The sequence below is a fragment of the Typopeltis vanoorti genome, chromosome 20, assembly GCF_054136105.1.
Source record: "Typopeltis vanoorti isolate ZY-2024b chromosome 20, IOZ_Tvanoo_1.0, whole genome shotgun sequence".
NCBI classification, from domain to species: domain Eukaryota; kingdom Metazoa; phylum Arthropoda; class Arachnida; order Uropygi; family Thelyphonidae; genus Typopeltis; species Typopeltis vanoorti.
In genome coordinates, this window is record NC_143568.1 from 72,740,837 (window position 1) to 72,766,668 (window position 25,832).

General features: G+C 34.1%; 1 protein-coding gene across 5 annotated transcripts in view; it reads right to left on the bottom strand.

The window, feature by feature from the left end:
• The window catches only part of LOC150095558 (protein Hook homolog 3-like), a 236,182-nt gene that overhangs the window by 37,654 nt on the left and 172,696 nt on the right, over window positions 1-25,832 (bottom strand). For 3 of the 5 annotated variants that reach the window (XM_090409833.1, XM_090409836.1, XM_090409834.1), the window contains 4 exons: window positions 22,393-22,493; window positions 18,595-18,699; window positions 18,423-18,494; window positions 7,594-7,718 (listed from right to left, as the gene is read on the bottom strand). In XM_090409833.1, coding sequence (XP_090265959.1) covers window positions 7,594-7,718; window positions 18,423-18,494; window positions 18,595-18,699; window positions 22,393-22,493 — 403 coding nt within the window. The remainder of the gene's footprint in view (window positions 1-7,593; window positions 7,719-18,422; window positions 18,495-18,594; window positions 18,700-22,392; window positions 22,494-25,832) is intronic. The other 2 variants (XR_016550036.1, XR_016550035.1) reach the window with 1 other exon arrangement.

Here is a 25,832-nt window from a genome sequence, read left to right on the forward strand (position 1 = left end):
ATGACAGTGTTCGTATTTTTTTCATAAAAATGGAGAAAAATGAGTTTTGTGCAGTGATAAAACATTTTTATTTCAAGAAGCGGATGGCCATGCAGATCAAAGTTGAGTTAGATGCAGTTCATGGGGACTTTGCATCAGCATTAAAGACTATTTATTTATATATTTATCTTCAATGGACTTACAACCACAGATAAATGAATTTAAACGTGGTCGTATGTCCATCAAAGATGAAGTGTGCTCCGGACGCCCGACTGTGGTCGCTACGAAGGAAACGAATGACAAAATCCATGGTATCATTATGGAAGCCCACCGAGTGAAAGTGCATGAGATAGTAGGCATCTCAACTGAACAGGTGTATAATATCCTGCACGAAAAATTGCACATGAAAAAGCTGTGTGCATGATGAGTGCTGCGACTGTTGATTGTCGATCAAAAATGCATGTGAAAAAACATTTTAATACAGTGTTTGGTGATGTTTAATCACAATTTGCAGGATTTTTTGTGTCGATTCATGACTGTAGATGAAACTTGGATCCACCACTACACACCTGAGTCCAAGCAGCAGTCAAAACAGTGGACAATGCCCAGTGAAAGAGCACCGAAAAAAGCAAAGACCGTTTTGTCAGCTGGGAAGGTAATGGCCACTGTTTTTTGGGATTCCCAAGGAATTATTATGATAGACTATTTGGAAAAGGGTGAGACAATAACAGGAGTCTGTTATGCATCATTGTTGGACCGTTTAAAAGAAGAACTGAAAAAAAAAAAACGGCCAAGATTGACACACAAAAAAGTACTCTTTTATCAAGACAATGCACTGTCCCACAAATTGGCTATTGCACGAATTGAGGATCGAATTGGTTCCACATCCACCATATTCTCCAGACTCGACCTCGTGTAACTTCTTGTTCCCAAACTTAAAATTTGGCTTGGTGGGAAAAAAATTTCTTTGAACGAGGATGTCATCAAAGCTGTCAATGACTATTTTGCACAATTTGACAAATTCTACTTTTTAGATGGGATGAAAAAATTGGAAACTTAGTGAACCAAATGTGTAGACCTCGATAGAGACTATGTTGAGAAATAAATGATTTTTTCCAAAAAAGAAATGTGTTTAACTTATTTTTTTACCAAACTTTTCAAATAACCCTTATATAGATTTAATAAAATCAGGTGTAAGAGAAGGATGCACACTATCTTTACTCTTATTCGCATATATATGGATCATATCATGAAGCAAAATGGCATTAAACCTCTCACTATATATTCACAGGGACTACAGGAATAATTTTTGATAGTGGTCGGTTGCTGCAGTGAACAATTTTGCTATAGCACATCTACTATAGTGAGCATACTATATCAAAATCATAGATGTTCAAGCTCAGCTCTTTATGCAGATGTCATATTCTTAAATAAATCCACTACAAGGGATTTCTTAAACTGAATCAGCAATAAGATATGCTATGAAAAACAGGAATAAAGAAAACTGCATTCTTAATACAAGTCAAATATTTAACTATTTAGGCACAATTATTAGCAAGGATGGCAAATTAAATATGGAAACAGATAATATAATAAGCAAAAGTGGCATGGTGCAGAGCCAACTGAATAAATTTATACAGGAAAAAAAAAAGTCAAAATGCTGAACTAGCACAATATACAATATTCAAGTGAATTTTAATTTAATTTATGGATCTCAGAGTTCTTAGAAAAAGCAATGGAGTGAACAGGTGGCATCAGTAGCAGAATCATATGAAAAATAAATATATTATATTAGTTAAAAACTTGAAATTGCTACCACCAAAGAATGTGTGAATAGAGCTTAATCTAAGGTGGTACTATAACTTAAGTAGAAAGAGAGAGGAAAGGTAAGCAAAATGGATGTTCAATGTCCTGATGTCTGGAAAAAGACACATATGAAGATCTAGGTGGATTGATGCAGTTAAGAAGTGCTTTAGAAGTCTGATATACAAGATCTATCAATACTGGAGTTATCGCAAATAATAGACTAATCTGGAGAAAATTGTTGATTGCATCATCATCAAATTCCTGCCATGAACCCTCAAGGGGTGTACAGGATATGATAGTAATACACGAAAAATTTACATCATTACTAACTTCCTATCTACAATTTTCCTCCAAATCAGTTTGTTACTTGTCAAAACTCCAACATTATCAGATCTCATATTTCTATTGTCTAAAGCACTTTGTACTGTATCAATCCACATATATCTTGGTCTTCCTCTGGTCGTTTTCCTGCCAACCTGGCAGAAAACACTTGTTTTGCTAATCTTTCCTCGCCCATTCTGTTTAAGTGATCATACCACCTGAGATTAGCTCTGCTAAAGCATTCCTGGATGCTGACAAGTTCAAGTTCTTTCCTAATATCCTTGTTTTTAATATGATATTGCCATTGATGCCATCTGTTCACTCTAATTTTTCTCAGGACTCTCACATCTGCAGTCTCTAGTCTTTGATCAAGTGTTTTACTTCTGACCTAGCTCTCAGATCCATAAGTTAAAACTGGTTTGAACACTGTCTTGTAAACAGCTAATTTAGTGTTCTGACTAATTTCTCTTATTCCATATGAATTTATTCAAATGACTTCCTACCATACCGGCTTTTTTAATTCTGTTGTCTATTTCTATATTTAATTTACCATCTTCACTAAAAATCGTGCCTAAGTAGCTGAAATGTTTTACTTGTTCCATCGGTTCTCCATTCACAACATAGTTGACATTTTCAATGATTCTGCCTATTTTCATTGTCTTTGTCTTTTTATTACTGACCTTCATACCATATCTATTACAACAGTTATTTAATTTAGTCAGTGAATCTTGCAGACTTGTAGCGGATTTATTTAGAAGTATAACATCTTCCGCATAAAGCAAAGAGCTGACATTAACATCTCCAATTTTGATATCATGTTTAATACCACTTTCCTTCATAATGTGATCCATATAGATAATGAATAACAGAGGGGATAATGTACATCCTTGTCTCACACCAGATTTAATATTAAACCATCTTCCTGTACTTCAATTCTAACTGCTGGCTTACAACTCAAATAAAGACTAAGTATTGCTTGATATAATGTCCCATTGACACCACATAACTGTAGTATATTGAATAGCTTTTCTCTTGCCACCTTGTCGTATGCCGTTTCCAGATCTACAAAACTTAAATACAGATCTTTGTTATATATTCCCATGCTTTCTCAACTATTTGTCGTAAAGTGAAGATCTGATCCTGGCAGCCTCTATTTGGCCTGAATCCAGCTTGTTCTTCACCAAGCTTTTCTTCCACAATTCTTCTCAACTATATTGGCATAAATCTTGCCCGGAACACTCAGTAGGGAAATACCTTTGTAATTCTCACATTCAGTTTTATTTCCCTTTTTATAGCTCTACTCCAATCATCAGGAATTCGTCCATCTGTCCAGGCATTCTGAACTATGTAGTGCAGCCACTGTAAGACTTTTATACCACCATACTTCAGCATTTCTGGTCGAATATCATCTACTCCTGCTGCCTTTCCACATTTCAAGCCTTTGATGGCTATTTCTACTTCAAGTATGTATTCCTGACTGCATGCCTGGTCGGTGTTTTTTACCACTGTGCTGTCATTACTGCTTGTTTCATTTACCAACAACCTCCAGAATATTTTGCAACCTTCTTGATATTTATTTTCTATGTTCCTGCCAAAGTCCTCTCATGACTTTTGTTTAGCTAGTTTTACACATTGTTTAGCGTTCTTACATTTGTTTTTGTATTCTCTAAGAGCACAAGCCGACTTATTTGCCAGGAACTTTTGATATGCTTTCTTCTTTTCCTTCACTGCCTCTTTAACTTCCTGTGTCCACCATGGAGTTCTAATTTTTCTATCCTTGCAGACAACTTCACCACATGCCTCTCTAGCTGAATCAATCAGGGTTCTTCAAGGCTTGCCACTGAATCTCCAAGGTTTGGTTCCTGTTCTCGAACTCTTTCATTTTTTCTTAAATAATCTTTGTGTATTTTAGTCTACAGTTCACATCTGAGAGCTGCTCAACTTTTATTCGCTTCAAAACTTTCTTACATGTTATTCTTTTCAATATGAATTTCAATTTTATCCTGCTCAATACTAAATAGTGATCACTTCCAATTTCAAATCCTCTGTACACTCTGGTGTCCTGCACCAGGGAGAAAACATCACTATCAACAATAACATGGTCAATGAGACTTTTCTTATTCCTTGCCTCTTCTCTCTTAATTTGTGCACATTTTTATGTTGGAACATGGTGTTAGTAATAACCAGTCCATGTCCTGAGCAGAAATCCAATAGATATTTGCCATTATTATTAGCTTTGCTCTTTTCTCCAAATTTTCCCAAAATATTTTTGCATGTCTGACAATCACTTCCCACTCTGCTATTTAGATCCCCAACAAGGACCAACTTTTCTTTTTTGATTGTGTCAGTTGTTTTTTCTAAAGCCTGAAAAAATTCCTCCACTTCTACCTTAGTAGAACCTTCTGTGGGACCATAGGCACAAATAAGTCTCATTGTCCAGTTCCCCATTCTCATATTTGCCCACATTACTCTACTTGAGATTGCCTGCCATTCAAGAAGATTAGCCTCGTATTTTGTGTTGATTACTATGGCTACTCCTTCTTTTCCTTGATTGTCATTGCTTGAGTGTAACATTTTGTATTTATTGCTCAAAAAGATCTCACCAGTTTTTGCCTTTTTTGTTTCAGTCTTCCCTATTATGTTGATCTGGTACTTATACAATTCCTCAACTAGCTCCATTTCTTTGCCATTCAGGCTTCTTATGTTGATAGTACCGATCTTTAACTCTGGCGATGTTGAGTTGGGGTGTGTTTTCTGATTTGTTCCAGTAGCTGACTTTTTGCTGTTCGCCCTGGCGAAAACAACGGGAACCTTGTTTAACCAGGCGACGCCCCAGCCGGCATGAAATTTTGTCATGCTGTACCATCATTTTTATTTTGGTTTAACCAATAAGAGTACAATTTGGTCGGCTAAATCCCAAATTGCCAGCTCATCCTTGTTCATTAAGTATCCAGGTAGATACCTAATAGGGTGCACCACGAGAAGGTGAGGATTGGACATTTGGTCAGAAGCCCTGGTTGGTTCTCCGCATTCGACTCTTAAGTACCCCATTGTTGATTGCAATTTGTAATAATATCAAACTTATTCATGTAGTATCATCATGTCATAGCAGTATTCTGTACATCCTTTGAGGGCATATATCAGAATGCAGATTTGAAATTCTTAATTGTATGTACAAATAATTTCCCTAAATAGTTGATTCGGATTACTGCTAAAGCAACTTGTCCATATTAAACCTATTCCTAAGAAAGGAGATAAATCTTTATTATGAAGTTATCATCCAACTTTTTAACTACTGGAGAAATCCATGAATGTAGTTTCTGACACTCTACCTAGAAACATCTCATTATAACCAATCACTTGCATGGATTCTGATGCCAATCAACAAATCTTGCTTATGTCATCCATTTTTGAACAAATACCATTAAAAAAAACTTCAAGAAATTCAGAAGTGGTTATTCTTTATATCTTTAAGGCATTTAATCAGTTTTGGCACAAAGCCTAATTAAGTAAGCTTCTATTTTATATCTGTCTTAGAATTCTGCAATTGGGCTGCTTTCTCTCTCTGGTTGCACATTACGTGAATTTTTATCCTGAAAATTTAAAAACAATGATGGAATATTACAGGGATCTATTCTTTCTACAATTCTCATTATTATTCAGTTTTCATATATCAGTATAACCTTCTCTAGTTGACTGGATATCCAATTAATAAGAGTGACATTTTTCCTATTGGATGTTCATCTGTTAGATGGATGATGAGAAATAATGGTATATTTATGTGTGTCAGGCATTTTCTGTTTATTTCTGCTATCATATGATGTATCTAAGTTCTGATTTTGGTTGGGGTCTTGAGGAAAATGAAAAATTTGAGGATGAAAGATTCATGCTTAATGGCAGTTTGTTTCAGTACTAGAGATTCCTACCCACCATAGCCACAAATACGGATGTCCACTATCCAGCAAGCAATAAATGCACTCTAACACAGAATGCCAGGGTTACCCTGGATGTTATACCTTGATCCCTGTCCCATGGGGAAAAGAATTACTACCAATATCACCTACGTTTGAAGGCAAGTTCACTTTGTTCAATGATACTGACTGGACCATTCAGGACTATCTCTCTCTTGCAAAACAGCACAAGATCCACTTTTTTGGATATTAATGGGTTGCACCACATTACAAACAGAGCAACAGCAGAGCAATGGATCCAGGTAATGGTGGTCTGGAGAACAGGAAAGCAAAAAAAGACTCAGAAGTAGAGAGAAGAAGACAGAAAGAAAAGTACAGAAAAAGAGAAAAAATGAAAAGGGATCACCATCACAGGGAATTTTTCTCCACCAAGAACAGGCACCCTACATGGAGGGGTTTGGAGTTAGTGGATCCACTGATGAAACATGAATTTACACATCTCATTAGTAATTCTAAGTCATGGAAATTTATTATATTTGTAAAAACTAGGCAGTAGATGAGATTCAATACTCAATTTGGCACTACTATTTTGTCACCTCAAACCCTTATTAAGCAAAATAACTGTTTGGTCTAGAGAAAAGTGGTGTTCCCAGTGTATCTAATCCTCAGTGAACCTATGGTACTGACTGTATTATAAGTTTTAATCTTTCATGAATGAGATTTATGTTAAAAAAAAAAGACGTGGGGAAAAGTGCAAAATCCTAACTGATTAACTAAGTGAACGGATTCATATTTCTGCAGAGTCTAATGAAATTTCCATTGTCCTATCATTACTGTTAATATATATATATGATTATCCATTGTATTTACTTGGTACGAAGATACGTTCATATTTTTTTTTACTGACTTTTTTTTGTCTAATTCTCGGAATTCAATCAGTAAAAAATATGAACATATATATATATGTATGTGTGTGTGTGTTACAATGAGTACCTTTATGATTTGTATTATGATTTTCTGGAAAAAAAAAGAGAAAGTATACTAAACTGCCAAGAAATGAAGCTTGTCATTACAAACTTTCGGTTAACTCAATTGGATTTACAAATTCTTGGAGTCTATTCATAGAATGGTATGTTAAGAAATTGAAAAGTAAAAAAGCAATTGTAGCTATTGTATTCTTACTGAATCTTGCCTAATAATAATGTTTTCATATTCAAATATCTAAAATAACTGAGCCCTAATAGGTAAAATGAGTATATGTTCGAGTAGGTAATGTCAGAAATGACGAATATCTTTTCTGTGTATTTTAACCTTTATATTAAATTAGAAAAGCTTAATTATGTTGTAGAACTGAACAACTATTTCTTGTACTAAAATCTGCTAACAATTCAAGCTATTTTCCTATTTCCTAAAATATATATATATAAACATATTAGAACACTGAAACACATTCAAATTAATAGATTTACAAGTACAGCTTAAAAAAAAAAAAAGAAAATACCACACAGTTCCATTAGAATAATAAAACACTCCCATACAATAATTAACGTGCATTTCTATTCTAAAAGATACTCACCGAGCCATGACTCCTGTGACATTGAAACGTCGGGATGTTGCTTGCCTCTGACGAGATAAAAAGGTTTGGCCACTAATATTCTGAGTTAGCCTTTCTTCTGCTGCTTTCCTTTGAAGTTGTGCGCCCTAAATTTAATTTTAATTGATGTATTTTACAATAATAACATAACATTTCATTTATTAGCAAGAGAGAGAATATTGCAACAAACTATTGCTATATATTAATTCTACCTTTCCTTTCTGATAATGTATAAAGCTCATGGCTTGTATGGGCAAATAATATGGCTTCTTATAAGTTTAAGAAATGAGGAAGCTAATCTTATGGTCTACTTTATTTTTCAATGTATGTTGACTGCCTGTTTGACAAAAAGACAAAACTGGGAAGAAAGTGCTACAACTTCCATTGGAGACAGGCTAATTCACTTTCACTCCTCACATCTCAGTTAAAATTTAATCCAGGTGTTGCTATCTGCTATAACAGAACCATTGCTGTTATATATACTTATCCAAATTTAAAAATATTACTTTTAAAGTAGTTTTAAATTTGGTTGTGCATGGAATGCATTAATGCAACTAGTGCACTCACACCAAAGTAAGAATCCAGTCTAGGATGAGAAGAGCCTTTATCAGGACTTTTCAACTGAAGGTCAGTTAGCCAGTTTTATATAGAGGTGGCAGGATTTTTCCTTCCCCAAATTCAGGTTTTTCATCCCACACAACAGGCAATTAAAACATACACAATTAATAAACAAAATCATAGCCTGAGTTGCTTTGGCCATAAATCCAAAATAATAAATAATGTCAGAGTACATTTATAATTCAACAGGGAGAGCATTTTAACACATCCTGACTGCAAGCAAATTCTGATATTAATAACTGATCATGGATAGCACCAAATTTTCATTCTGTTCATGGGGCTGATACTCATATATATATATATATATATATATATATATTTGTTGCATTATATTACATTACAGTATATATATATCTTTAAATGAGTAAAAGTTAAAGTAATAATAATAAATAAATAAAATATTTAAAGTTTTATATATTTATACCTGAATTCAATTCCAGTCTATGACGTGAGAAACCTTTATCTGGTCTTTTGACTAAAGGTGAGTTAGCCGGTCTCATGCAGAGGTAGAGGGTTTTTTCAACAGGAAACTTGGGTTTTTCATCCCTCAAAACATATATAACAAAATCAATTCTGAGAGTAGTTTAAATTTTAATACAGGTGTGATTTTGCATTAATAGTGACTGCTGTAAATCAGCATATCTAGCAGAAACTGCTCTTTCTTGTGGAATGTAGTTGATTTAGAACAGCAGCAGCAACTAAGCCATATCAACAGACATAATTTTAAGCACAACAATCAAACTAATTTTGTGAAAATATAGTGATTGATCTGCACTAGCAGATATATGGTAAAAATAATGAAATAGCACTCATACAATCAAAAATTGCATAAAAACACTAGGAAAAATGGAATTCTTATTTCAAGTGAGAAGTCTGATATACTGGTTATATCACATACACTAATATGTGATATAATAGGCATATGTATAAATCATGGGTGGAACAATAACATAAGAATTCATTTATTAGAGAGAGAGAGAATACTGCAAACTATTTCAAAACTGTTGCTATATATTCATTCTACTTTTTTTTTCTCTAAAGACATATGAGGTTCATGGCCTGTACAGGCTAAATTATGGACAACATCAACATATAAATCAATGGAATCGTGGATGGACCAAGGATAAGATATATAGAAAACCCTGCTTTGGAAACTTCTTCACTTGTCAGCAGCTGCTTGTTCTCTGATTTAATTCCGTATGATTCCTCCAGCTACATGGAAAGGGACACAATGGTCCATTTCCATGTAGCTCTTGGACTTCCTTTTTTCTCCTTGCAGGGGGTGACCAGTTTATAATTCATAATGGTCAATCAACATTCTCTGGATGTGTCCATACCATTTCAAAACACGTCTCCATCCTCTCTGTAATAGGCTGTTGAATTTTGATCTCTGTTTAAATATATGCATTTCTCAGACAATCCATATGGGTAGCTCTCATACTTCATCTAAAGCAATCCATTTCCACAACTTCTTGTCTCCTCTTGGCTGTTAGTGAGTGTCCAACACTCACATCCATAGGTCACTATACTCTCTATAATCACATGATACAACCTTGAGATCTGCTGACTCCAGTCATTGTTCTAACAGCTGTCATGCTTGTCCCATTTGAAATGCTATATCCACTACACCCTAGCCAGACTTATCCATCATGGAGCCAAGATCCCCCCCCCCCTTTAATGGGGAACCCATCCACGAGAGGTTGATCAACTTATTATGGTATGTTAGTACTATGGATGGGCAATAAGGAACTTATTCATGTTTGACTTGAAAAGCTGTGGGTTGTATTCCTTGGGAAACTCATGTGGTGAAGGACTGTTCCAGAGGGCAGCAGTGAAAGGGATAAATGAAGAAGAGGAGAAATTTGTTCTGTGGATTTGGAGTTAAACTGTTGATTAGATGCTGCATGCATTTGGGCTGACTTGCAAGATGGTGAGAGAATTATTGATGCAATTCTGATGAACAGCAGCCATAGAAGTATTTATATAAGATGCAGACTGCAGAAACCGAATGCCTGTGTTGCAAAAGTGGGTCACTGATGAGGAAGAGATCCAAGGTGCTTATGGAGCGGTTAGGATTGCCTGGTACTCTGGAGGGCATGTGGATAATTTGTAATTGCAAAAGTCTCAGCCTCTACTTGTTGATCTGTGCAATTGGAAGAGGGCAACCAGCTCTAGCTAGTGTTGTGGACACTGAAGTCTCTGAGAAAGATGATTTTCACTGTCTGGAGAGTTGGACTGAAGAAAATCAATGTTTAAGGAAAGGTGAATGAAGAGTTCAGAATGGTGTTAGCATGAGGAGAGTGGTAGATACAGCATACAAATTTGGTAGAATGAAGTAGATGAACTTTAGCCAAAGGAGGTCAAAAATTGGGAGATCTCAGGATGGATACTCTCTGGGATGGTATATTGGAGCAAACATATATGCAGATCCCACCTCTGAAGGAAGAGGAGTTAACGAGTGTGTAGTTGGGAAAGCACAGATTAGCAGTGTTTGAGATTTGAGTTTCTGTCAGGAAGAGTAGATGAAGTTCACTTTTCATATTAGAATATGAAGAACATTTCATATTAATATATGAAACTGCATATATTTGTGGAATGGATCTGGAAGATTCTGTGAAGTTTGCTTTTGACCACATGAGTCAGACATGCTCCCTGTGCAGCATTTGGGATCAGGTTTCCATACCGATTATTTACAGAGTTTGATTGTCCATGTCATATTCACTCTAATGTTTTTCCTCCAGTTATTTTTGTAATTGTTGCTGTTTTTTTTTGCATTGTGCATAGATCAGATCTGGCAGGCTTGTACACATGATGCAGGGCTGGTGCTTTCCAACTTGCTTTTCACAGCCGATATGAACACTGACCTGCATGTCAGGGTATTACAGATCACTTTTATTAAGTGTGGGAAATTTATTTGGTCTTTCTGTGTAATCGTGGACCTGAAGCAGTGACACCTGACAATTTTCCAAAGTTGTACTGTTTAGTGAACCTGCAAATGTCATCATTTAGCGTTGTGTCAGTTTCTGAATGGAAATTTAGAATGATGGCATTGTATTTTTTATTTTCTGCTCGATTATGTCCTGAACTGTAATGAAATAATGTGATTGTGAAGCTTGCTGGCATTGTGTGGTAGGCATGTTAGCTTTGAAATCTAAGCAATTCATTGATTGCTTAGATTAAAAAAAAAACAACTAAGTAATTCATGGATTGCTTAGTTTTTTTTTTGATTGTGTCAATTTTCCAGAAAGTTTTGTCAAGCATGATAAGGCATGATTGTTCCAGGCTATTCATGCGATAGCTTGGTTTAGGAATTGCTTAATGGTGGGAAGGCACAAGGGACAGAAAAATGGCTGGCTGAAGTTGCTTAGGAATTTGAGCACTGATTCACTATTTTGGCACAAATAGCATGCATCCAAAATTGCAAAAAAAATTGCAATGTAAACCTTTTTCTTTTCTGTAATGTCAAGTTTGAAAGAAACATCAGCTATGACCAAGATGATACTGTCACAAGGAAGAAAATGTGGCAGGTGTTGAAGAGAGCAGGAATAGATGAAATAACAGTAGAAAGGTGCAGAGGATGGGACTCAAATAATAAAATCAGGGATGCTGTAGGCATCCACTGATTTTATTATTCCCACCTCTAACTCAAGATCTTTTGCATTATCACCTTCAACTACTAGGTAAACTGTGTTTTTAACAAATTAACTTCTAGGCCTCAATGTTTATGCATATGAAACAATTTTCTCATCTTGTATTCTACATCTTCCTTGTCCTGTGTTAAAATTCCCTTGATCATTAGTGAAAAGAAGTTCGGAATAGGACTTGTTTCCTATGGACACACCATTCCACGGCATTGTCTATTCCAATCTTCCAAGGTCACATCCAAGTAGATCTTGGACAGCATTAGTGACATACAACATCCCTGTGTGAATCCTATCCTCTGCACCATTTCTACTGTTCCTTCATCTATTCCTGCTCTCTTCAATACCTGCCACATTGTCTTCCTTGGGACAGTATCATAAGTTTTCTCCAGATCTACAAAAATTAAATGGAGCTTGTTATTCTTAGCAACCATTTTTTTGGGGATATTTGTCATAAAGAAAATATATTATCCACACATGATCTTTCTGCTTTGAAATCAGTTTGTTCCTCGAATATTATTAGAATGTCTTAAGTTTAATTCTATCCCTCATGATTTGACTAAATATCCTGCTAATCAAACAAGACACTTATTCCTCTATAATTTTTGCAGTCTTTCTTATTGCACTTCCTATGAATGAGGATATATATATGACAACTTCTGCTCATATCCTCACCTGCAATCACTTTGTTGAATATCATTGTCAGGACTTGTAGTACTTTACTACCACCATATTTGAATATCTCTATTACTCTGAAGACCAAATGTAAATAATGCTATGTCAGGCTTCCAAATAAGCAATCACATTTTTGTAGAACAGTCCTACATTCATACCCATCAAGATTGCAATCACTTTTGGGACTGGTGTGTGTGTGTGGAGGAATTCATTATTTTTTAAGTAACAAACAGAGATCAACAAAAAAACTATATTACAAAATAATGTGAAGAAAATTCTACTACTTTGACTTAATAACCAAATAATGTACAATGTTACTAAACATCAAAACACTAGCTGGTTAATAATTATTAACAGGCTAATAACAAATAAACATATTAGATGCACAAGTTATCACATGCATCTAATATAAGGATGCACTTTTTTTTTTTGGAAAAATTAACATTCTTTATTATTTCAAAATATACTTATAAAAGTACACTGAAAAAAAAAAATCTACAGTAGTGGCAAATGTATGTGTATACAATCATAGAAAACTCAATGTTAATACTCAGTCCAGAAAGATTTTTAGTGAAATCGCATTACACATAACTTACGTTTCTTGTCTCTTAAATATGTAATCTTATTCAGAAGAATTTTTGTTATGTCCAGTTGTTTCTATAACAGCTTTCTTTAATTTTAAAATTCAAACTCACTATATGAGATATTTCAAGCTTTATGAGAACAAATATACTATCAAGGCATGGAAATCACCCGATATACAAAAGAAATATTAATAAAAGACAATGAAACTGCAGCAAGAATATTACGGAGGGCATGAGTGTGACAGTGGAGCTGACCTGAGGGTCAAGATAAGTAGTAAATATCTTTTCATTAAAAATGTATCAATATCAGCTCAGATACAATATTAACAGAGGATAAAGGAAAGTATGAGATTAAATTAAAAACTGAAAGATAAACAAAGAAAGACACTGAAAATATTAAAAACCTTGGGAATCATATGAGCGATAGCATAAGAGCCATTGGAATCCAGAATAAAGGACAGGGAATTAAATGCTTGATCTAAGAATGTGAATCAACATTAAAGAAAATGAAGGACATTGAAATAACTGCTTAAACCATCTGATATTCATGTAATTCAAATGTACAGAGTACAAAATGTGCAAGGAAACCAATGAAATAAAAAAGATAATAAAAATAAACAGTACAAAAATAAAGACAGTCAACAATAGTAATGGAAAATAGTATCTGAGAGAGATGAAATAACAAACTCAGTGATTAACCTGCAGACCTCTGAAATAATATCCTATCACACCTGTCATCTAGATTTACTTAAATCATCACTAAATGAAGCAGAAAAAATTAAAAGGCAAACCAGAAACAAAGCACTAGGAATTGATGAATAGTAGCCAAACATTAAATATGAGGTTATTAATTAACTGTAGATATACATTCACTGATGTTTATTAAGGGAAAATGAAAAAATATCCTCAGAGCACAAAGAATCGCTCATCATACCAATATATAAATCTTCTGACACATACCACAAAATTTTATTTAATATCACATAAAAAGAATCTTACAACTGGCTAAAGTATTGGTTAATATTATTTCTAAGAAACAGGCCTAGTCCAAAAGGTAACCAGATCATTTTGTTAAGAGAAATTTTAGAGAAGAAATGGGAATACAATCCTATCCATATTCTATTCATAGATTTAAAAAAAAAAAAAATTGTTTCCGGAGGCCTCTGGGATGTATTAACTTTAAACACAAGATAAACTTTTCATCAGTGAAAGCAAAAGCATAGTACTGACTAATGAATAAAGGAAATTCACTCGAGCAAAGTATAAATTGTTGCTTCATTCTTCAACTAGCTCAGCATATTAATTACTACGAAATACAACCTAAAAATATAATTATTATTGTATGGGCATCTCCATGGAGTCTGAAGACTTGCTGCGAGAGATCCAAACTATCCACACAATCTATCATACTTTGATAGATTGTGTGGATAGTCTTTGAACCCTTTAACAGACAAAGCACTAACTGACTCTGACAACTCATTCCATTCATTCACAACTCTCCAAATGACAAATCTAGTCTTTATGCTCCTACTAACCACGCTTTTATCCTGCTCAAATTACTTCTTGAACCAAAAATATACAGGTGATGTGAAACATCACTTGTATACTTTTGTTCTGAACTGCTAATGAAGATATCACCAACAATAACACAATCAATAACTTGTCACAATTTCTTGCTTGTTCTCTCCATGTGAATTAATGCATATCTTTATGTTACCAACTAAATGGTATCACAGGGATCAGAGAAACAGTTTATCTATTCCAGTGGATAGCTTCCTCCAGCAACTATCTCTTTGCCTCACTTGCTGAGCTGGCCTGAATCCAGTCACCCAAAAAAACAGAATTCATAAATCAACTTCTCAAAGTACAGATCTACTACATGCAAGAAAAATTCCTTAATAACATGTGATTATTTTCAATATAAGGAACCGAGGAGTGACTTTAATGGTAATAACCTGAAGTAATTTCTGTTCAATGCAACATTCTGATGTGATAGTGTTTTAAATAGTCATATGAATAAATTACTTCTTGAACCATTTATGAATGAAATTAACTTCTTGGTTATGGGTACATTTGGCATCAAATTATGAACTAGATTCTGGACTTATCTCCATGGTTTCCATGTTATCCATGGAAACCTATGAAGGCAAACTGTGAAATTACAGATATTCAAAATGAAATTAAAGATATTCAAAACATTTACAATAAAGGGCAAATGTGGCTAAAAAAATTGATTCTTTTTAGCTAGTAAAAAAGAAAGGTTTTTGGTGACCTAATTTGGTGAATGAAAGAATCTGAGCTAAATGAAGATACTTTATGAAATATAGTTGCAGAAATAAATTGCAGACTATAAATAAATCAAATAGAGGAAGAAGAAAGTAATCAGTCAAAACATCAAACTAACATTACAGTGTTCAAGCCAATTTTTATGAAGAGCTAAGGAATAGATTAAAAATAAAACACTTAATTTTAGACAGAAGGCGAGAGAGAGAGAGAGAGAGAGAGGGGGGGGGACTGAGAAAAATTAAGTTTAGGGATGAGTAAATGAAAATTCGAGGCATCTGATATTATTAATATTCAAGAATGTACAAGAAAAATCTAATCTTAGGTTGTATGGTCATTTAAATGACCATACCACATGTTTTACTAATTTTTCAACTCAGAATGGGATGCAAAATCAGCAAAACCAAAGCCTTAAGCAAAAATTGCCAATGAAAAAAAAAACAGATGTAAATGAAATGATCCATTTAATGCAGGTTTGATCCCCATATTGTACATGCATAAGCTAAATGTTAGAAATACTAAATGCATTACTTTTCAAGCCACTGAAGGCCTCCAAAATTAGCAGGGTAGTGATTTCATACTGAGCAATGAAAATCATTTACCATCTAAAGACAATCAACAAACATTCATGCTATAGTAGAGTTCAACTCACAGCCTATAGGCTGGAGAGCAAGGATGCTTTCAATTCAGCCAACCAGACCACCAGGAGCACCTTAGAGATAAAAGGATTACATTTGAATTATGCTGGAATTAGAGAAAAGGCAACCACAGCAATGACACTAGAAGTATTTAAAAAAAAAAAAAAATTATCTAACGCCTTTTTATTCCCGTATACGGGGAGTAGGTGAGGCCATTTAGCCCTATCTAACTTTTGGAGACTGAGTGGGCAATTCAATCTCCACTGGTACCAATCAGGGATAGATGGCCCAAGGCTATCACTAATTAAGCGGTGCGCAGTGAAGAGAGATGGCTCAAATGTGCCGCCATCTCGTGGTCCCTAACCCTAACACAATATATTTAATGTCTGAAATAATGTGGGTTCTACGGTCGATTTTCTTGAGTTTACAGGACGAAAAACCCGAGTTTCCGGGAGGAAAAACCCGCTTGCCCGTGCCAGAGATCGACTAACTCAGGAACCGGTCGAAAAAAGGCTTAGAAAAATTTCCTCTAGTCGCCGACTAGACTCGAAACCAAGTCTTCCTTCGTGTGGCCAAGCGCCGTGGTGTGTAAACGCCACATCCACTGAGCTACACAGGCTCCGTATGTTATTATTATAATTATTTTTTTTTCATGCACAAGAGGTCTCAAGACCTATAACAGAGCAGTGCCATGTGTGTACAATATTTAGAAATTCCTTGATTATAGAATAAAGGAATTTCTTAATGTGTTCTTGAAGAGCTGAAGATCATACTTGATTGGAGAAAAATAAATGGGAGAGACTATCCCAAAAGGACAGGTGGAATAAAGGAAGAGCAGTTGGTTCAGTGAGTTTGAAGATGAACTGTATATGGAGGTTGACAAGTAGCTGTCTGTCTTCATGCATGATGAGGAAAGCGGAGGAATGGTTATAGAAAGTTCAATGGAACAGTGTCCGTGGGAATATCTAGAGAAAAAACAATGCAGAAACAGAGTATCTATGGAAAATTGAATGGAGGGAATCAGTGAGAGAAGGATCGTCTATTAAGCAAGAAACTCTCTTCTGGATACAATTTAGTATTCTGAGGAAGGTTTCTGGTGTGTAACCAGAGATGTAAAAACAATATTCTAAGATTTGGCAGATGTGGGATTTATAGTGTTAGGAGCTGAGCAGAATAGAAGTAATGTTTATACAAAAATAATACCAAGCTTTTTTTTTTTTTTGAAGAATGAAGAAGCTATGGAGATGATAGATCTGATGAGAAGAATGTTATTAAAAGTGAGGAAGAGTTAGGCATAGTCTTTCTTCCAGCAAATAAGGCAGGATTGTGTTCTGGTAGCATTAAGGGTTACTAAATTATCTTCACTCATTTGAAAATAGATGAAAGATTGAGTAATTTTCTTCATTCCCAAAGTTGGTGAATGACAAATAGGAATAATATACTGTCATCAGCAAAGCTATGAATTGGACTGGATGTTAGTGAAAGATCATTGATGTATAGGAGAGAAAGTGTGCAGGTGAAAGCACAGAGCCTCGGGGTACTGGAATTAATGAAAATAATTAGACAAGAGAGAACTATCTGCCACAAAACACAATGAATGACTAAAGAGGAAGCTAGCAATCCACTTAACAAAGAGTAGGAGGGAGACTATAAGATGATAGCTTATAAAGAGGGCCATGATGCCAGATTCAATCAAATGCCTCAGAAATATCAAGATTGACCACGAGATTCTCCAAATCTTTCCATTGTCTATCCAAAGATGGACAAGGTTAGTGAGGTCTGCTGTAGAATGAGAATGGCAAAATCCATGCTAGTGATATTACTAATTAACTGATGGGTCTCCAGATAGTAAAAAGTGAACAGGTTGTTCACCACACAAGGGTGGCTAATCACAGGGGCATTTTGATTGATTATGATAAAATTTATTTTTATGGCACTGTTTAAGGAATCCCAGAATTATATATACAATGTCCGTATGATGTATTTGGCCTGTAACAGGTACCATATATATACTTGTTAAAGGAGCCAAAGATATAATCCAAGAATTATTCGTACATTTTTCTCACTTACTACAAATAAATATGCTAAACAAAAGAATGATCTCAAAGTAATAATCTGAAATTCACCTGTATATGAATTTGATTATGTGACTTCAGTAAACTTGAAAAATATTAGGATGTAACATAATTGTGGGCTGAGACGGGGAAAAAAAAAAATTTTAATTCATTAAAATTTGTAAAAAAAAAAAAGTCACCACAAAAGTTAAACGACTTTTGTTAGTACTAAAAGGTAACAAGTAATTATAGGTTCTTTTAATTTCAGAACAATGCAAAAGAAAGAAGTACATAAAGTAAATGAACCTTTACACTAACCAAACTATAAAATGCTGTACTTATAAGTTTTTCCTCTTCATCCTGCTGTGCCCTAGCTTTTTCTGCCTCTCTCTAAAAGTATAAAAGTGTAAAACTGTACTCGGGAATTTTTATAATTAAAAATCAATTAATTAAAAGAAACACGAAGTTTTGAGTGCTTAAATTCAGATACCTCAAGATCTGCAATAACTTTATTTTTCTCTGAAATTTGCTTCTTTAGCATTATAATCTCTTCTCCATAAGGTTTATTTTTACTTGGATCTAAAGTTCGAATTATCTGTGTAGAAAAACAAAACAAAAAACTAAATAACTAAATTTGCACATTACTTTTGATTTTTACAAAGTCCTCCATATAACAGCTTAAGCATATACTGCAATACTATTTATTATTTGAGAGCACAACTAGTTTTGTCTTATTAGAAGACTTCATCAAGTGCATAACATGGAAAAAAATACATTACAAGAGGCTGCTATAAATAAACTTGCAGATATACTGCTGATATTTGAAGAAATTCTTGATGCCATAATATAGTTGAGCATGATCTTGTGTATGCCAAAATTGTATAGCTGAAGAGCAACAATCAGGTTATAGCTAAGGTTAGTATTAAGATGGACCAGATTGAGGACAATTTCTGTTGATTCCACAATTTTTTTCTCTCCAGTTTATCATAACATCTAGAATCAACAGAAATTATCATCAATCCAGTCAGTCTTAATACATTAGCTATAATCTTTCTGATTGTCACTCTTCAGCTATCCAACTTTGGCATACATGCGATCATGCCCAACAATACTATGGCATCCAGAATGGTTTCAATTGTCGGCAATATTTTTGTAAGTTAATTGACAATTGCCTCTTGTAATGTATTTTTTTTTTTTTGTATTTCTCTTTCCATATTAGGCATTGCATTATATATATATTTTACTGCTGAAAAGAAATACCTAATAAGACAAAGGATTTATTTAATTATTAACTTATTAAGAAGCCAGATCTAGCCAACAAAGATAGTACATCCAGTCTGTAATGGTATTCAAATATATTCATTTCATAAAGTTGAACCTAAATTTGTGAACACTTACGAGGGTGGTCTGAAAAGTTCTCAGCCTTGACCACAGATGGCAATACTATTGGCAAGATTTTTTTTCTAAGTTGGTACATCTGTCATAAGCATCGGTGTGAAATTGCAAGTCATTTTATCAAGTAGTTTGTTTTATACAGCTGTCTAAAGCAAAAGTGTTATCTGTATATCTTAAAATGGATAAAACTGAGTATCGTGCAATTATAAAATTCTTTGTAAAAGAAGGTTTAATGACAAAATAAATTCATTCAAAGTTCATAAAAATTTATAGGCACTCTTCTCCTTTGTTTTCGACAATTAAGAAATGGGCTGCCGAGTTTAAACATGGCCGTACCAGCCTTGAAGATGATCCATGTGAAGGACGTTCAAAAAGTGCAACACCAGAAATCATTGATCAAGTGCATGATATGATATTGGATGACCGGCAAGTCAAAGTGCGTGAAATTGATGAGACTATAGGCATTTAAAAAGAATGCATAGGATATATTTTGAATGAAGAATTGCAAATGAAGAAGCTTTGGGCAAGATGGGTGCCGTGCTTGCTCACAGCAGATCAAAAATGCACTTGCACGAAAATCCCTGAACAGTGCTCGGAGCATTTTAACAAGAATAAAACTGATTTTGTGCATCAATTTATTACTATGGATGAGACTTGGATTCACTAGACACCAGAATGAATCCAAACAGTGGACAGAAGCTGGTTGTTCAGCGCCAAAGAAGACAAAGTCGGTTCCATCAGCAGGAAAGGTCATGGCATCAGTGTTTTGGAACGCTAAAGGCATTTTGCTTATTAATTATCTTGAAAAGGGTAAAACAATAACCGGGGAATATTATTCCAATATTTTAATCAGATTAGATGAAAAAATTCATGAGAAAGACCTGGTTTGCAGAAGAAAAAAAAATCATCTTTCATCAATCACCTGCCCACAAAGGTGTTTTGGCAATGAAAATATTAAGGGATCTGCACTATGAATTGTTGGAACATCTAGCCTATTCACATATTTGGCTCCCTCTGACTTCTATCTCTTTCCAAAACTAGAACTCTTCCTCGCTATTCAGCGTTTTTTTTTCGAATCAAGATGTGATTGCAGCTGTAGAGAGGTATTTTGCAGATCTCACTGAGAATGACTACAGGGACGGATAATGGCGCTGGGGCATCGCTGGAATAAATGTATTAGTCTTAAGGGAGATTATATTGAAAAATAAAAATAAATTTGAAATTATAAATTCGTTTTTAGGCCGAGAACTTTTCTGACTACCCTCGTATTAAGTGCAAGATATCCTATTTCACTCCATTACAACTGTGATTGCTGTGGAATTGATATTGGAGAAGTGAATAAAGTGGATCAGCAAATAAAATGCAGAATATTAAGTTCCCAAGTGCCTCTGTTCTGAACGAATAATCAAGCAGTAATATCAAGCTATTTTTTTGGCTACCATCCTTAGCTGTAGTTGAAAGCTCACATTGCTATAATCAAAGCAAACTTTGATTATAGCAAATGTGAGCTAAATCCAAACAAATGCTTTAGCAATAAAGCATTTCTCCAAGCATTTTTATAGCTTCTGTCCAAAAGTTGCAGATGACCTTCATTGCTGAGTGTGAGACCACTATCATACTTATCTGGGACTTGAAGTGGCATAGAAAAACATGTTTGTTCTCCAAAGCAGAGTTTTCAAAATCATCTGGTACTAATTGTATTACAAGTTTTCAGTTCTGCAGGAGGAACACAAAAATAAAATAATATTCTTATTAATAGTGGGAGCCACTCACTATACTGGTGATGATCATTACTACATGACACCTCCATAGAACGTAAGATTCATTGCAAGAGGTCATTTTACACTAACCACTACACAGTCCACAATCGACTACATCATGTCCTTGTCTGTTAACTGCATTCTTCTCTAGGTACTGTGCTTATTTTGTAGGAGGAACAAACTTGTTGGGAAGGTGGAGGAGAGGGGGGGGGGCCCTTACTATTGCTGTATGAGACTATTAAGTCACTTGCAATTGAAAAAGCCCAAAAAGTTTGCATCCAAATAATACAATAAAGTAGCAACTATTTACAGGTCTTTGTTTTTCTACAGCATCCTCCCATGTTCACTTAATTCAGCAGGAGATGTAATCCCAATATAATCATGGTTTAAAATTTTTTGTTGCACATTCAATGTAATATGGATACTTTCTGAATCATTAAGCTCTTCCTGGAGAAGCTTCTTTTAAGCTGAATTTAGTTTCAAATCCTGTATCATTATAATAACATATTTCTCATCTTGCAGATGGTTTATGTATTTCATCTTGTACTTAGCAAAACAAAACCCAATTTAACATTATACTGTGGTTTTGTAGAAAATTAAACAAAACTATAACAAAAGTTGTGCTGAATTCACTTCAGAAACATAGTTAATGAGACCGCTAGAAATATACATGCTCCGAGAAATTACTAGAGTCTAGATAGTAAAATTAAATTATTTATTTAATTAGTAATTTAGCAAGCATTATTTCAATATATGTACTCAGAAATTTAATGGTACAATTTAATGGTAGATCACTTGTGGAAATCAAATCTTCAGCCTGCAGGAAATTATCATGCAAATGATCTAATATGAATTACAAAGAAGATGAATTATATATAATTTTTTTCAATATACTGGGGTAATGCTTATCTTTCTAAGACAGAAAGCTTAGAAAACTTTTGGTATTGTAATTAAGCACACCATAAAATTAAATTTCTTTCAGAAAATTCTGCTATTAAATATTAACTTTTGATATACATAGTCGATTGAAACAATAACAGAATTTTCTGAAAGAAGAAATGTAATTTTAAGATGCTTAATTACAGTACCAAAAAGTAAATATGAATGATTATGTTTACTATAGAAATATTTACATTCTTAGCTTTTTCCAAATATTTTGTATATTGTTCTTCCATAGCTTTCATTTCTTTGTCTTTTTTGTTTACTAACTCTTGTAACTGATGTCCTTTCTGAACTGGAAGAAATCAACATCATGTTTCATTAATATAAAATTGAATGCACCACCAAAACTAACAGCAAAAGCAGAAAATTAAAAAAAAAATAATATTATGAAAAAATTGTAAATTAAGCAGTGGAGAATGAATAATTTATTTTTGGGAAACAAGTAATGGAAAAAAAAAAGATATAGCTGGCTTTTGCTTTTGAGATAACTAAGATAACTGTCAATTATATTGCATTCTCAGGCTGATTGATTTTTTTTTTTTTTTTTTGCATAAGTTGACTTGAAACTGAATTTTTTCCCTACTTCCTATCTATGGTATATAGCAGTGAGATTAGTAATTTCACTTTTATGTGAAAAGGCACTTCAAGAAATAAGTTTCTTGGAGCCTTAAACAGTATGTCTTGAAGAAAAAAAAAGACACAGGAGAAGCACATGCCCAGAGATAACTATAAATTAAAGATTCCAAGAAATTATATTCTTGGTTTAATCCTTTATTCAAGTATAAGCAAACTTTCCCATTATGCAAAGTATTATGGGATATAATAAATTTAGTTTAATCCTTTATCCAAGTGTAGGCAAACAAAGTTTGCGCTTGAAGTATCTTCAGGACTGAGGCAACTCGTAGTAAAGGTGGACCAAGCTGGCTCCCACTGATGAGACCTCAATAAAGGTCGAAACCGGTCTGAGTAGTGGCCCTTCCCTAAATGCATAGCATTATACGTCTGCAAGGAGATGTGCTTTGCATTATGGGAGATACTGAGACAAGGAGTGATGAGAGCTTGGTCCACCTTTAATACGAGTTGCCTCAGTCCTGAAGATACTTCAGGCGCAAACTTTGTTTGCATACACTTGGATAGAAGATAAACTAAATTTATTATAGTCTAACCAAGTGGAAAATAAACTTCCAGCATTATGAGATACTAAGGGATACAATTTCTTGACATCTTTAATTTATAGTATAACTAAGTGGAAAAATTTCCAACAACTATCTCTAATCCAGAGTGTTTTGAATAATAAGGTGCGACACCTTTTGGCTACTCGTATATGGAAATATGACTTCTGCATTACTTCAAAATTGGTATCACCTCTGGGTCTGGTTCCCACTGATGAGACCTCTATAAAGGTCAAACCAGTCTGGACAGTAACCTCCCCATAATGCATAGCATTATACATGTCCATAAGGATATGTGCTTTGCATTATGGTGAAGTTAGCCTCTATATACAAGTTGCCCTGTTCTGAAAATACTTCAGGTGCAAACTTTGGATAAAGGTGCTTACATTTGGATAAAGGATTAAACCGAGAATATAATTTCTTGGCATCTTTAATTTATAGTATAACGAAGTGGAAGAAAAACTTCCAACAGAGATAACTATATTTATAAAAATGCCATTTACAGATTATAAGTATGTTGTTATCCTCAAAACCAAGTCATAGCAGTCTAATTGGTGGACAGAGTCTTGCTGGAAAAGGCACATGTGATTCTCATTATAACAAACTCAAACTGTGTGTGTACTGTGCATACACACACAGGGATCAGGAATCGGAAAATGAAAAAATAACGATTTGAGTTTCAATAATGCAAGTTCAAGGATTTTAGAAATATCGATTTAAGTTTTATCATGTTTTCTGCTTCAGGTTTTTTTTTTTTTTTTTAAATCAATTTCACAGTTCATACAAAGTGGTTTCAATTTGAGTTTCAGTTTCAATACCAGTGTTTCAGATTTCAATAGTTTTTTTATTTTATTTATATATTATTTGATATCTATTACAAATTAATTCTGCATTCTTATTTGAAATAAAATAACTGTGCTGCTAAACATGTTTATTAATATCCAACCAGACATAACTATCTAAGAGAGATATTATACCTTTAAGTTTGTTCATTTTCTGTTTTTCAGTAAACTCTTTCATATTTTTTCATCAACTGCTCAAAATTCACCTCATTGCACTGATGACTGTTGATTACAGTGGCAATTTCAGATGGTGAGGATGCTTGTTCGAAAGCAGTACAGGACACCATTGTGGTGGTACCAATATTGTCTGTTAGCTAGGTGATTAGGTGTTGATTTTGGTCTTAACTTGTTATTGGATGCCAATTGGACCTAAAATGAGCTTCACCTTTAACAACAGTTCAAATAAGCTCAGTGGCATCAATTTTCTTTAGCAATCAATCTTGAATGACCATGAGGGTTCTTGAAAAATGTTGTAATGAGCATCATTTGACATACCATTGGCCTAGTCAATGCTTTTGTATGCCTCCAAGAGATTCCTGGTAATCTCATTTATAATTTTTCTTTCATTCTCAGAAAGCATACATTTGCAGTTTAATTATATTTTCTTTAATTTCTTGAGAAATTTATCAATATTATATATATATATGTATATAAAATGATTAATTTGACGAATTTCTAAAGAAAATCATTCAGATTAATTTTTCATTCAAAACCACTTTAAATACAAAAAACCTCAATTACACATTTTAATATTAACAAACTTTCATAAGAATTAGGGATAGAGAGTACTAAAACATTTAAAAGATTAATTGCTGACAGTGACTAATCTTACCCAAGGAGAAATGATATAGTTTTCTCATGTTGTAATTAGAACTTATTTCTCTCTTTCAGATTAAACTGATTTTTTATCAGTTTAAATTCGGATTCAAGTATATTTTTTTTCAATTCTGGTCCAAATTTCAATTTAGGTTTATCAAAAAATACCAGTTCAAGTTTTTTTTTTTTTTTTTAGTCTAGGGACCACAAGAAATATTTGTTATAGAAAATTTCCTTTAGCATGGCATTGCACATGAGGCTATATATATCAAGACTTTCAATAGTTTGTTACATTGGTGTTAAGAGCCGACTGTATAATTCTTGACCCTAGAATTTCATATTGCACAAAGTGCTGGGTTTAAAAAGAATGTGGAAATGCAATTCTCCATTGCATGTTGACTAGTGGCTGCTTTGGTTCTTACATGATTAGAAGAAAGTGGAGGAATAGTAGTGACCAGTTCAGCAAAGCAATGCCCATGAAACTATACAAAAGTCACAATGCAGAAATGGAGCACATATGAGAAACTGACTGAAGGAAGTCTTTGAGAGAGGATATCACCTATTAAGCAGACTGCCCTCATATAATCAAGAATTCTTAGTGAGGCTTTGGGTGCATCACCCCAAATGTGAAAACAGTATTCCAAGGTTGGTTGGACCCAAGACTTATAAAGTGTTGAGTAAGAGAGAAGTAATGTTTTGAATGAAAAAAACATTTTTTTAGAAGCCAAAGAAACTACTGATGTAGCATGTTTGTGCCAGGATGAGTTGGATGTGACAGCCTGACCAAGAAGGGAAACTCTC